The sequence below is a fragment of the Ambystoma mexicanum genome, chromosome 9, assembly GCF_040938575.1.
Source record: "Ambystoma mexicanum isolate Mex_15411 chromosome 9, UKY_AmexF1_1, whole genome shotgun sequence".
Lineage (NCBI taxonomy): Eukaryota > Metazoa > Chordata > Amphibia > Caudata > Ambystomatidae > Ambystoma > Ambystoma mexicanum.
This window is the reverse complement of record NC_090931.1, coordinates 824207006-824220797: the sequence shown is the minus strand read 5'-3', so window position 1 is coordinate 824220797 and position 13792 is coordinate 824207006. Positions and strand designations below refer to the sequence as shown.

At 46.2% G+C, this 13792-nt stretch overlaps 1 protein-coding gene across 2 annotated transcripts in view; it reads left to right on the top strand.

The window, feature by feature from the left end:
- The window catches only part of TSPEAR (thrombospondin type laminin G domain and EAR repeats), a 213883-nt gene that overhangs the window by 2805 nt on the left and 197286 nt on the right, over positions 1–13792 (top strand). The window contains exon 1 of one of the 2 annotated variants that reach the window (XM_069615842.1): positions 7584–8396. The exons of the other annotated variant lie outside the window; for it this stretch is intronic. Within the exon in view, the coding sequence (XP_069471943.1) occupies positions 8303–8396 (94 nt within the window). The 5' untranslated portion in view covers positions 7584–8302. Of the gene's footprint in view, positions 1–7583; positions 8397–13792 lie in introns of those variants that run through there. 2 annotated transcript variants of the gene reach the window in all.

The following is a 13792-nucleotide window of genomic DNA, read 5'->3' as shown; positions in this document are numbered from 1 at the left end:
TGGCGGTAGGGCTATTAACGCCGGCGCTAATAGCGCCGGCGTTACCGCCCAACTCGTGATGAGGCCCTATGTATTGTAAAAATAAAGGGTTTATTTAAATACAACTAGGCCAAGATAAATCTTGGGGAAATAAGTACTATAACATATCATACAAACACAATTATGAAAATAAACTCAATACTTCTGGGATACAACCCAAAGTATAACCTTATTAAGAATAGCAATCAGCAGTACATGGTGAGTCAAACCTACAACACATTCAGAATGGCAGTCAGCTATGCATGGGGAGTAAAACCAGGTTAGATATACTTTTAGAATATCGTTGGTAATTCAAGGGTAGCAGACCCTGTCAGCCATGCAGTGACACTGAGTTACAGAAATCAGTTAATAAACCAACCCAGTTACAAGTATACACCTTGTAACAGATATTACGTTGTAGAACACAGTTCAGAGCTAATAAGGCAACTCATTGTTTCTGGAGAGGTCTTAAGCTACTCAATGATAAGGATGAACACTCAATAACTATTTTGGAATGCACTAAGTAATTCAGGGAAAGCAAAACCCTATTACACTTTATGAAAGATACAATGTATTTCAAGGTAAGTAATTGACCTATTGGTACTTAACTATCCGCTATCTTCATAGCTAGTTATACCCAGTATACTTTTAAGAAGTGTATAATATAGTTTCTAAGGTGAGTAAGAACATTATGAACTATTTTAGAATAGCAGCAATGCAATTTGAGGGAAGCACAATCCAGTGTTACAAATGTAGAAGAGCAGCAACTATTCAAGGTGAGTAAGACCTATATACTTTTAAGAGGGGCAAGCAGCAACTCAAAGAGAAGTATTAACTCAAATACTGTTTTGGCTCTGTATGAAGCAGAGCAGGGAAAGCAAATCCCAATGGTACACCTTAAGAAAGACACAATGGGGCTTATTTCGAGTCTGGCGGTAAGCCTTCCGGTGATAACGGCGGCTTGCCGCCAGACTCGAAACAAATCACTGGAGCCTGACTTTCCGGTAACACCAGGATATTACAACCCCGGTGGCTGTGAAGTCAGGCGCCTGTAATTTTGTAACTCCCCATTCCCAATCAGTCCCTGGGAATGGGGACCACGGAAGCTGCCGGTGCTTCCGTGAAACTCTGTGAGCAGGTGGTGTTCCGCCCGCCAGGTCTGACCCTGTCGGGCGGGATGGCACCCGCCTGCAGAGGCGTAGTGTGCCGGTCCGGTAACAATGGTGCCGGTAGGCTTATCGGCACCGTTGTTATCGGATCGGCGCACTTGTAATGAGCTCTAATGTATTTCAAGGTAGGTATATTCTTTTGGTAAGCTTTTACACTCATTCAGTTAAGAAGAATAAAACAGTACCAATATTTATTTTCAGAAGGGGGGAAACACCATTCAAAGTTAGTAAAGCAACTTGTATACTTTTACAGGTGGCTGCTTAAATAGTAGTGTCTTGCAACCACAATTGCTACAGGATAATGACAGTAATGACAGTTCCACTGTTTAACTAATAGTAGCTTGCACTAGCAGTTGTTACAGTTACAACACTAACTGATTAGTAAGTACTTTTATATTTGTTACAATTTCCACACAGATTCCTTACCATCAAAGTATTTTCCTAGTCTATAGCATGAGTTTTCTCTGAGGCAGAAGAGGGACCTTAGTGGTCTAGGTGCCAGCTGTAGGCAAGTCAAGATATGGTTCAGTTACAGGAAAGTCAAAGTTCCAGAGGATATCTTCTTTAACAAGTAGGTATTAGCTTAAAAGTTAGTTACATGTGTTCAGAAACTCCCTATATGCATTCCAGCATTAGGCCTTGGCAAGTGGTATGGGCAAACTCCCAACCACACGAATCAACCCTGCAGCCTCGCAGGATTCACACAAGACTTAAGGAAAGTAATACCCAAGCATGCACAGCACATTAGGAGAAAAGAAGAGCTTCAGAGTGGATGCCTTCAGGATGCAGCAGCACAGGACCCGGAAATTCTTGGTCTGGAGACAAAAGCACTGGACACTGGATGGGAACTCTATTTTTTTATATTTAATTTCATTGGGCATTTATAAGACAGTGTTTCAAAGTGCCAACTTGCAGCAGCAGTCATCAGAGTAGGCTTCTAGCAAAGGTATCTTCATGGATTCTCAAGGCTTTGCGGATGTGGTGCTTTTTACAGCAGTGAGATGAAGAATGAATATTGGCGGTCGGATTCTCTTCACTAATCTGGTTCTTCACTCTGATGAGAGGATTTCAAGGATTCAAATCATGTCTCTGGAGATCGAGCAGGAGTCCACCAAAGTTTCGGATGGTTTCAGACTTCAGAAGACCATGCACCACACTCAGCTCGAGGTCCCAGAGTTTTGGTGGTTTGCAGCACAGCAAGGCCACAGCAGTGGGATAACTCAAAATGCAGGTCTTCTTGATAGTGGATCTTACCAGGCTCTGGATAGGAGTCGTTGCATTTGAGACCACCAGGTTGATTGGAAGGTAGGGTTCCATTAGGTTCTGGTTACACAGCAGGCTCTCCAGTCACTGGAAATGGCTACAGACGCCTTTTCTTCATTTTACTCCTTGGTTTCAGCTCAAGTGCACGACTTGTCAGCAGCTTCCAGGTTTGGAACATTTATCAGGAACTACAGCACAACTTCTGCAAACTCTCCCTCCAGTTTAGACAAAGGGGCGGTCTGGCTGTCCATTCAGGACAGCCAGCCCCCCATTGCGGCTTGGTTCCTTTCAGGCAGGGTGAAAGACAAAGGGATGTAGAGTTTTGGACCCCTCCCTCACTTCTTGCCTTCTCAGACACTCTGGAGCCTAGGCGTGGAATACAAAGGATTCCCAGCTAAGTCAAAACTTCCACCAAGGTTATTCCAGCCTAGAATGGCAGGCGAAGACCTCAAGAACAACAAGCAATCGAGAAATGGTGAAATAAGAAAGAGCCCACCATTCTAGCGGAATGGTGGCCCTTCTCTGCATTACAGAGGCTGATTTAACAGCCTGCAAGTAATAAGACTAAAAATTTACTAAGGTAAAACCTCTGCCACCAGCCATTCAAGTAAACGTTCAATTGTAACAGATATATTACCAGGTAAGTAAGAAAAAGGGATAAATTGGGCCTCATTATGACTCTGGCGGTAGCCGTGCTGGTAAAACCGGCACGGTTGCCGCCAGAGTTATTTTTTTACCGGCACCCGGCAAAGGGGACTTACCGGGGCATTGCAGCTCCGGCGGACCCGGTAATTCCCCTTTGCCGGGTGCTGGTAATAATTACTCCCCATTCCCATTTGAGCCCCATAGGGCTCAAGGGGAATGGGGAGGACTGTGAACAAAAAAGACTGAGTGAAACACCCAGTCAGACAATTGCTCTCATACTGTTCCCCCGTGGGGGTTACAAAAAACATTGTTGTGTGTGGTATTAGTGAAATGTAACTTGAACGTGTTTTTCTATTTAAATAATGAAGGTATTAGAGGTACTCCAATGTGCAATGAATAGTTTAATTTCTGAGTAGATGCACAGGCCAGAGTGGACTAAAATGTAGATAAGAGAGATCTAATGGCAATGCATTTCGAAGTATACACACTCCTTCAAGGCGTAGCCCTCTGCAATTCATTAAATGCAAATCATGTTTTGTGCACATACATGTAGTTGTGACAGCAAGCAAAAAAAAGTAAATAAGCATATGAATACCAATACAGGATTTTCAAAGGAACAATACCATTTAGAAGGAGAAAAGAAATAAAAAAAAGCATTCAGAAGCGTATTAAATGAATGTTGAGTACCTACTCTAATTTAAATCTGTAAAACAGACGAAATTACCTTCAGAATATAGCTAATAGTGCGTTGCAAAGAAACAAACTATTCTTAGTAGGTGAGATTCATTCTCTGTCGAGATCCCAGAGGGTAAAATGTTCAGCTTGTAATTATTCCAATCTCTTATATAAAGAAATAAGGACTGAAGGCCTTAAAAAGTGAAAGTATTTACATACAGTGCAATGTGTGCGTATGTACCATGCACTGACTGTAGCTGAATGTGCTGCTGCCCTTAATGGGGAGGACGGTAGCACCGGCACCAGTCAGAATGGAATAGTGCCGGTGCTACTGTCAGGGACTGCGAGCGGGTGCCCTTATGCCCGCCAGGTCAGACCTGGCGGGCATAAGGGCACCCGTTCGCAGACTCATAGTTTGCCGGTCCGGTAACAACAATACCGGCAAGCTTACCGGTACTGTTGTGAGCGGACCGGCAAACTTGTAAGGAGGCCCATTGTATAAGGTGGGGTGTGCTGGCTCACTATATAAAGATAATAAGGTGGGGTGTGCTGGCTCACTATATAAAGGTAATAAGGTGGGGTGTGCTGGCTCACTATATAAAGATAATAAGGTGGGGTGTGCTGGCTCACTATATAAAGATAATAAGGTGGGGTGTGCTGGCTCACTATATAAAGGTAATAAGGTGGGGTGTGCTGGCTCACTATATAAAGGTAATAAGGTGGGGTGTGCTGGCTCACTATATAAAGGTAATAAGGTGGGGTGTGCTGGCTCACTATATAAAGGTAATAAGGTGGGGTGTGCTGGCTCACTATATAAAGGTAATAAGGTGGGGTGTGCTGGCTCACTATATAAAGATAATAAGGTGTGGTGTGCTGGCTCACTATATAAAGATAATAAGGTGGGGTGTGCTGGCTCACTATATAAAGATAATAAGGTGGGGTGTGCTGGCTCACTATATAAAGGTAATAAGGTGGGGTGTGCTGGCTCACTATATAAAGATAATAAGGTGGGGTGTGCTGGCTCACTATATAAAGATAATAATGTGGGGTGTGCTGGCTCACTATATAAAGATATTGACACACACTTCTCAAGAAGGTCAATAAAAGAAAAAAGGTCCCATGACCTATGAAATTCCTCTTTGAAATGTGGCCCCAAGCTCCTCTGAGACACAAACTTCCAGCCCCACTTCTAAATGGGCAGAAGATCCGCACACCCCATTCCTAAGGACAGAAGCCCACATATGCTGTGAGGGCTCCATCATAAGAAATGTTCTCTGAGGCCACACATTAAAAGGTACCTGAACAATAAACAGTCTCCACGCTGAAAAGGTGGATTCCACAAAGTGTTCATGTGTGTTGAATCACTATTTAAAGATACACTGGGTCATTTTACATGGACTGATAAATCATGACTCAAGGATCGCCCAAATAGAAAAGAAGCAAGAACGCTGCAATGAGTTTGTAAACACATGTGCAGCTTGGTGATAGGGCAAAATGAGAGTGTATGGCCAGTTAAGGTATCAACCAAAGAGAGAATCGGCTTGCCAATTGATATGATAGGTTATTTAAAACGCGCTTAATACCAGGTGTTTTCTTAACGCGGACCCGGGGATCAAACTTGTGGTGCTCTGTGACGTCTTGCTTCCAAGGCGAGCATGTTGCCCCTGAGCTATCCTCCCAACACAGATTTCCCTAAGGTGGACTTCCCGCTTGACGTCAAATATTAGCATCCAACTATGTGATTGGTGAAATGTCTAGCCAAATGTCAGTGGGTTTGTGAGGCTGCTTGATAAAGAATAAACATGAATCTTCAGTTTCCTAAAATTCTGAGGCCTCGCGTAGGCTCTTCCAGGCCGCAAAGCCACATTCCATGCTGAGGGGCCCCTTTCTTTTTGTGCCATGTGAAGGTTTTAGTAATCATCATATCCCTCTAGTGCCAGCCTGGCCACCAGTTCACGCTGCTGCCATTGTCTTTCTGTATTTACTCATATATCCAGATCTTTAGGAAAGCGCTGCGTGTCACTTTGCAGCCACTTCACAGCACTGATCAGGCTTAGCGTCGGAATGTGAGCGGTGGGGAGGTTGGGTGGGAAAGGAAATCGTCGGCATTTGCTTCTGCTCTCGTGCTGTGAGTCACAGCTCAGAGCCACTGGGAGCCCAGCTGCTTTCTGAAGCCCTAGGCATGCATCACGGTGTGATGTTCGGTTAAACCTGCACGAGTCATTTTCCTGCAGTGCTCCACTTTGGAATGAATCTTGTTCGACGTGATTTCATTGAAAGAAAGAAATTAGGTATAAGTTAGATCGTGGCATTCGTTTCTTTTTTTTTTCTTTTAACCGGAGGTCGTTCCGTATGCCCATCCACTTCCTTCCCCATCCACTACCCTTACCCAGCGCCCATACCGCCCAACCCTCCACATATACCCATTTCACCGCCATGAAGTCACTACTGCGAATTAATTGACCCTCAGTCATTTCTGTGTATGAAACAACGGTACACGATGAGCGCGGCTCTTGCGTGTTACTTATGCAATGTGACCCATCGGCGGCCTTTTAACACAAACGCAGGCTACATGTCACTGGAGCATTTTCATGCCGCTGAACACGCAAAGGCTTAGGCCGCAGGGGTCTGCAACTTGTGGCGCTACAGATGTTTTGGACTACCACTCCCATGATCCCTCACCCTTGGTTATGCTGTTTAGGGCATTGTAGTTGAAAACATCTGTAGAGCCCAAGGTCAGAGGCCCCGGGCTAGCGGCAAAAAAACAGGAGTTCAAGTACTCACCCGAGGATGAAGAGGGGCGAATTCAAGCGGGGAAATAAAACCTGGTGGTAAACGTGGACGCCAACTGGAGGAAATCAAGTGTAATGATAAAAACAATCCAACTGGCATAGCGCCTTGCAGTAGTCCCGGGTTTATTCCTTCTAGGTAAGGGCGTGGGAGCTACTACCTGGCAGTTGGCAACCAGAGGCGGTCGTCAGCACAACCGGAAGTGACAAAGGTCACCCAAGGACAATAAAATACTGGTGAAAGCCCAGGAACTGTAACGGGCCACCCAAAAGGTGTTGTAGGCCTTTACGCTGAAGGAGGCTGGGACCGCCCCATTTTGTTTGATGACTCCAATAAAATGTGATCTGTTTGTTTCAAAAAATATGATTGTCTCTGGTCTATTTTGTAAGTGTATATGGTCTGTGGTTATGGGGTAGCGGGTCAACGTATGGGATGGCCCTGCTATGAAATCCAAAACCAAGGACATTATTTCTCGGGCCTGGGCGGAAGAAAGGCTGATACGACTCCGTGTTCATTGCAACCTTTGAGCCGCAGGTGACACACTCACGGCTGCAACTCTTACAGCCTCTGTGCACTGCGTGTGCTTTGAAATCCGAGGCCTAGCGTCCAACTACTGGAACCCCGGGGCGGGCATGCAGTTGCTGCTGCGTGGAACATGCTAAAATTACAAAAATAAAACACATCAGCAAATAATCTGTACGCACCATGACTGAGCAGCCTGGCTTTGAAAAGCCCTCTGAGATCAAGGCTCCATCTGGCTGTAGCGCCTAGAGGAACCGGGGCATCGGAATGCCCAATTTCTCTCACTCGTTGTTGCCTCTGAAATGTCCACAAGATTGAGACGTTGGAGTCAATTATAAGCCAGCTCACAACAGGGGGTGCCCGGCTGCGCGTCCACGCGCACAGTGGCGAACACACTGCACCCAGATGCACCTGCACGTTGCAACACCTCCCCCCTCCGGTCCCACTCACGCTCTAGCTCTGTGTCACCCTCTCCCTCCCGAGGGGGCCTCCCCCCTCCAGAGGGAAATTCCTCCACCCAAACAATAAAAGTTAGTCCCGAAGAGGGCTGGGCAGCAGAGATAAAAAGATCCCGGAGCAGTCTGCCGCCGTGCCTCGCGCTGACAGCGCGACTCTCACTTAAATGTCTGGGCGCGCTCGGGCTCCCGGCTCCTTCCGACCGGCTGCGCGGGGCTGCCACCGCGCTCAAGTGCTCCACCTGAGGAGACGCTTCCGGGCCACGCGCTGACTCCCCCGACCCCGCGGCCTGGCTGTGTATTGGTTATCTGAATTGAATGACAGCGAGATACGGCCTGCACGGGGCAAGCGGCGCTTTGCATTGACTGCGGCGAGAAGCGCGCCTCGAATTCAGCGGCGCGAGCGCGGGTCTCCAAATTGGAACTTTCCCGGGCGGGTGATGGCGTATTTCGGACGCTCTCTGGTGACGCGACATCGGAACGTGATGGGGTCCTGACCAGGGCTGCGGGGCATCCGCTGACGCGCTTTCCATGGCATTGGACTGCAGGGGGGCCTTGACCTAAGCACCGCCTCGACGCCCCCAAAGGCCGCCATGGTGCAAGAGAGCGCACGGTTTCGGGACCTCGCAGCCGCTGGCCCGGACTGTTGACGCGGGCCCTGCTGGCGTGGTCCGGCGCCTGCCCTATACACCCCGGGGCTTGGACAGTTAGAAGAGGCAGAAGTGAGTGGCATATGTGGATGGACCGGCCTGAGACGGACCCCCCATGTCTGTGCTGCTCTTGGCCTGTGCCTTGCTCCTGCGCGCGGGGGGACACGCCAGCCCAGCCAGAGGTTGGAAGTCGTGGAGGCCCTGCACAGGTAAGAGGCGCTCAACCTTCTAGACCCGTCTTTAAAGCGTGTGGGGGTCAAATGGACAAGTCTCCTTCTGCCCGTGAAATGCATGACGGCACACCTCACTGTTTGCATCTAGCTTCTTATTTTTTTTAAAAGAACTAGCAAGTACTGGGGCCAGCGTTGAAAAAAAGCCCTAGCGCATTGCTTCTTGATTGTGGAACTCAATTTGGGCCCAGAATAGTTTTGTATCGCGGCGTAGCATTGCAAGCACAGTGTACTGTAACATTTCATAATACACTTCCGAATGTGACATTCCCCAAAGCATAACATGACAGTGTGACAAGGCTTCCAGGCGCTACCTGGGACCAGCAAGATCCAAAATTGAAACTCTTGACTTGCGTGGCCAATGTGTGTTTGCTATTTGTTAAAAGTGACACATTTGCATATTCCTGAGCCCCGCAGTATAATCATTCTATTTTTTTTCGGCTGCACCCACAGAAGGGGCTTATGTAGTTTTGCAAGCTAATTTGGTGTATCCGTTTTGGTAAACCAGTGACCTAGATCAGTGGGTTGAGTGCCTGCTGCAAAGAACTGTGTATAACTTGAATGTGCTGGTTAGAATCACTGGCTGGTGGCTATCCACGTTCATCGTTTCGTGGCTGGTAAGGTAAGTCCACCGGATCTGGATAATAACACCTACGATTGATTGGGCGTTGCAGGTGGCAAGGCCAAGGAGAGGGACACGGCACAAGAATCATTTTGGTAGGCCATCCCAAAGGTATGCATCGGGGGGGGGGGAGGGGTGCTTCAGTCTTTCTCCCCAAATCTAGAGAACGGTCCAGGAGGAATCGGGAGACCCCAGGGAACCAACCAAATCCTCAGTTCCTTTCTAGGGGCCCCTGTGTGCCTACCGGATAGACACTGCACGGTGGGCGCCTGCCTTGACAGTGTCATCGTAGAGCACTGAGCCTCGAACCTCAACTGGGAGGTAATTATTTCTACCAGTGTCCCCAAAGGTTTGATTGAGTCCAGTTGAGCTCCAATGTAAGGCGCTAAACCTACCACTCACGCCCTGCCACTATCTTCACCTGTCCTCCCTCAGAACAAAAGGGTGGGTGGATGGGCAAAGGTAGAGGACACGGCCGGTGCCATCCGAAGTGCAAAATCTCAGGCGCACTGGGCAAAGAGGTTGGGGGGCACCACTTTGTTCCCCCTCTTTATAGGTCCGTGCCAAGACCCTGCTCAACTGTGTAGCTGGCGCAGAGTGGCAAAGGCCAAAAATGATGTCACAATGCCGCTCAGATCCGGAATCCCCCCCAAGCCTTTCGCTCTCTGGCATCTCAGGCGCCTCCAAAGAGCACCTGCCTGGCACGCTGCAGGGGCTTGATGACAGGACCAGGGGCCATTCTGCCACCATGTACAGTATAAGCCTTTTTTTACTTTTTGTTTGTCTGATGCCCATATCACGAACATAGCAAAAATTAAAGTTGATGGCAGGAAGATCCTGAAGTCCCAACATTCAGTCTTGCTGATCAGGGCCTCAACATATTGAAGGGGTGCAACCCTTTGTTCCAAATGGTTGCTTTAAAATGATCGAGCACTGTGTGGGGCGAGGAGCTGAGCAGCCATGGAAGGGAACATGTGACCACTACATGCTGCAACGCTTTGGAAAACTGCCCGAGCTATCTAAATGCAAAGACCTACAGTAGCAGTTTACAGTCCAGACCTTGCTGGACATTTGTATTACCAACAGCATCTTGCCTGGACAAACGCGGCAATCTCTTAAATTCTCTCCATATCCTGTGGGCACAAGCATTTTTTTGCTCATAAAACAGAAAGCTACATGTTTTTTTTCAAACGAAAGGTTGCGTTTTGAACGCATAGCTAACATTTTAAAACGTTTAAAATTGAGACGTCCTAGATTTTGTTTCGGATTACTGCTCTCTAAGAAACACCAAGAGAAACCCCGCCCAACCTCCCCCAGTGACCAACGTTATTGTTCTCTGATTTGACAGAGGGTGAGAACGGCTGTCCCCTCAGCTGAGTGAGGATTTGCATTTCCCCCTTGGATCGAAAATGGACTGTCTTTTGCAGCGATTCGTACATGGCCCGGGACACGGTTCGCCAGCTTCTTGCTTATTTGATTACCTGCCTCCCCACCTACTCCCTGCTTTAACTCGGAGCAGAACAATATTTGAGGCAAGGCCTAAGTAGTGTCTGGCATAATAATTAAAATTGTTCTTTTATAACATGCTTATTACCAGAGATTTTTTTTTAGCACGGGATCGGGATTCGAACCTGTGTTGCTTCCAAGACAACGCGTTGCCCCTGACCTCCCCTTCATCCATGATCTATGTAAGCAAAGGAATTGCCTAACAAATGCTGTCGAGGTTCCATATATGGCGTAAAAGGAACCAAGTCTATTGTAAAGGTGTTTTTAATACAATCTCATTAAACTGCGGTCAAAAAATCGACTAGAAAATATGTACAAACAAAATGAAATAATTCAAAGAATTTTCCAGTCTCTGAGTTATTTTGAGGGAAATTCAAGATCCTTATGTACGTATGATTTTATTGAATCATTCAAGTAACAAGACTTCAATATAATATGCTACAACAATCCATCAGTGCATTTTCTGCATTAAATTTCCCCTTTGGGATATTACAAAATAGATAATCTAACTCTAAATGCCTGAAACTAATGATGCACATCTAAACCACGTGATATTGACATCTAATGGAGTTGCCTAGTATTACGACCCATTATGTTTTCATTCCATTTTAGCATGGGGAAATTATGTTGAGGAGCCCTAGCTGAAAATATTTTTTTTCTGCCGGGATGGATCCCACCCATTTAAAGGGATGGGTCCCACCCACTTAAAGGGATGGGTCCCACCCACTTAAAGCCCCACTTAAAGCCCTGGTTCTAGTACCTCAAGGAGAGCTCCTTTCCGATGGTGTTGTCTCTGCGCGTGCCTGACCTCCAAGGTGCGTTCCCTGGGACAGGAAGAGATGTCAAAGTTCCAAGATGGAAAGAAAGAATTGTTGTGTCCTTACCAGTCACTCTTATTTGGCAAAGTGGTGAATGATGATGTGACATTCAGAATTCACAAAGCATGGACAACTCAAGGCAAAGGATTGACTTTGGGTTTGGATTTGTCCTTTGTATTTCTTTGGGGCCGTGTGTCATTTTTACAGATCCTGTGCCCCATTGAGCAGACCATCTCCTACTTCACAACCCATTTTTCAATGAGCATTCAGATCGCAGCCTTCCTACAAACCTGCTGATGCCTCACATACAAGTTTTCTGTTTTTCAAACTAGTATCTGTCCTGTAATTTACAGAAATATCTTTATTAGTGTGAATATTGTGACCAATCAAAACAAGAGGAGTCCATCATTTGCTTAAAAGATTTTCTTAATGAATCACTATAAGACATGTTAAACATTTAAAATTGTGGACATTATGTTCCCATAATGCTCTTTGCTTTTATGCAAATCGCCAGGTTTAAGGTCTATATAGATATACTGTGGCACAACCTAGCTGGAGTCGCCCCTTGGCCCTGCCCCCTCCTTCCTAAAGCCCCGCCCCTCCTAAGTGATGATTCCCCAATAAATATTTTCTATTTCCAGCACCGAATCTGTGCAAATGATGAGCCACGAACACAATAGTATTGGGCTTTCATGCCTGACACTGAGCATTGTCCTGGTGGGCAATAGGGCAATGTGGGAAGCGTCAGTCCGATAGACCGGCAGGAGCGCAACGAAACCTACATTTTGGGGGAGCAGGAGGGGGATAAGTGGTGATGGGAGGGGCCACTTTAGGGAATAGGTGGGGTAAACTTGGAGGCTCCGCCCCCACTGTTCTATCCCCACGCCCCATGGTCTGGTGTGAGGACCAACTATCAAAAAGTATATTTTAAAGCGCAATATGCATGGAGGCGATGGAAGCCTTTCTTGAAAGTAGTAGCTTTAAAGTTTTACTGCTTTTGTTCAAGTACATTTTTCTGAACAAATACAGTTAAACTTTAACACCGTTTCAGGGAAAGCCTTCCCTCGCCTCTCTGCCTCACAAAATGCAAGTGCGCACATCAAGGGGTGCACCTAGGCTAAAATTTAGGCGGGGGCTAACACTTCAAATGTAGGGAGAAGCGCTAACTTCAGAGTTGGCTGAGGCGTGGCAAACCTACTTGTGTGGGGGCATCTAACTTCTTTACTTATTATAATGAGACTATTCTAGTGCATCTTCAATGTTACAATCAGTTAACTCTCTTCTTTAAGTCTGAAAACAGCCATTTCTTGCAGATCCTGAAGGTCCTAGAAAGTGTGAAAATGGCAGATGGTGTGCAATGAAATACACATTATCATAGCATAACAGAACATTGCAAAGTGTGGGGCAGTACTCTGGCCGGCCCAAGCAACTTCAGTGGCTGAGAGCAACAGGGGAGAAAATGTAATGTTGGTTCTACCACAGTTAGTCAGTTATACTAGAATCTCTGGTGCACAGACTGGATGGTGAGACTAGCCTGCCCGTCAAATCAAGTGTTATGAGACTGAGGAGGGCCAGTGCAGCAATAATGCAATCCTATGTGACAGTATTGGAGCCAATAGCATAGGAGTACCAGGGTACGCCAATTTGTCCCTACACTTATGCAAACTGTTCCATTGTAAGTGTGTAAACATAATCACTTATAAGCACGTCACATTTTGTAGTTGAAGTCAGAGTGAGATTACATTATTTCCCTGGGATCACACACGCTAAACAGCGAAGCAGGGATTTCAACCCACTCTTCAGTTTGGGCATGACCACCTTCTTCCATGCTTTACTTGGAACAAATATTTTAGTTTTGGGTGTCAAGATCTACAATAACACTGGCCTATAGATTTTATTTGCAAAATACACAAATTGTACAGTGAAGCATTATGACAACATGTAAATCCTTATAGCAGCATGTTGGGCCAAAATAATATCAGTGTTCCTTTATGATCCACATCCTGAATGAAAAACTATAAAATGCAAAATCCAAATATATATTTACCCACTTTATTTTCAGTGCCTTAAGACACACAATAAAATAAGTTCTGTCATAAACTCAGCTAGGTTTGGAGATTCGTCACAAGCCTCCAGCGTGGTGTTGTGTATGGTTTCAAGAAAATTCAACTAAGGACATCAAAGCAAACTTGACGTTTTAGCATATGAACCTATTAGACGTTATGGGTATGAACACGTTTTGAAAGGGTGTGTTGTTTACTTTAACTGTCACAGAGTTGCAAGGTGACTGGTGGTCTTTCAGTTGGAAATTCACCATCATGCATAAGAAAGGCAAAAGACACGAGTTGTCAGTTCATTATGGCACAGCCTCTGTGTCTCAGGGGGGCTGTGACACTGGGAAATGGGCAGTGCCTGATCATCAGAGCTGA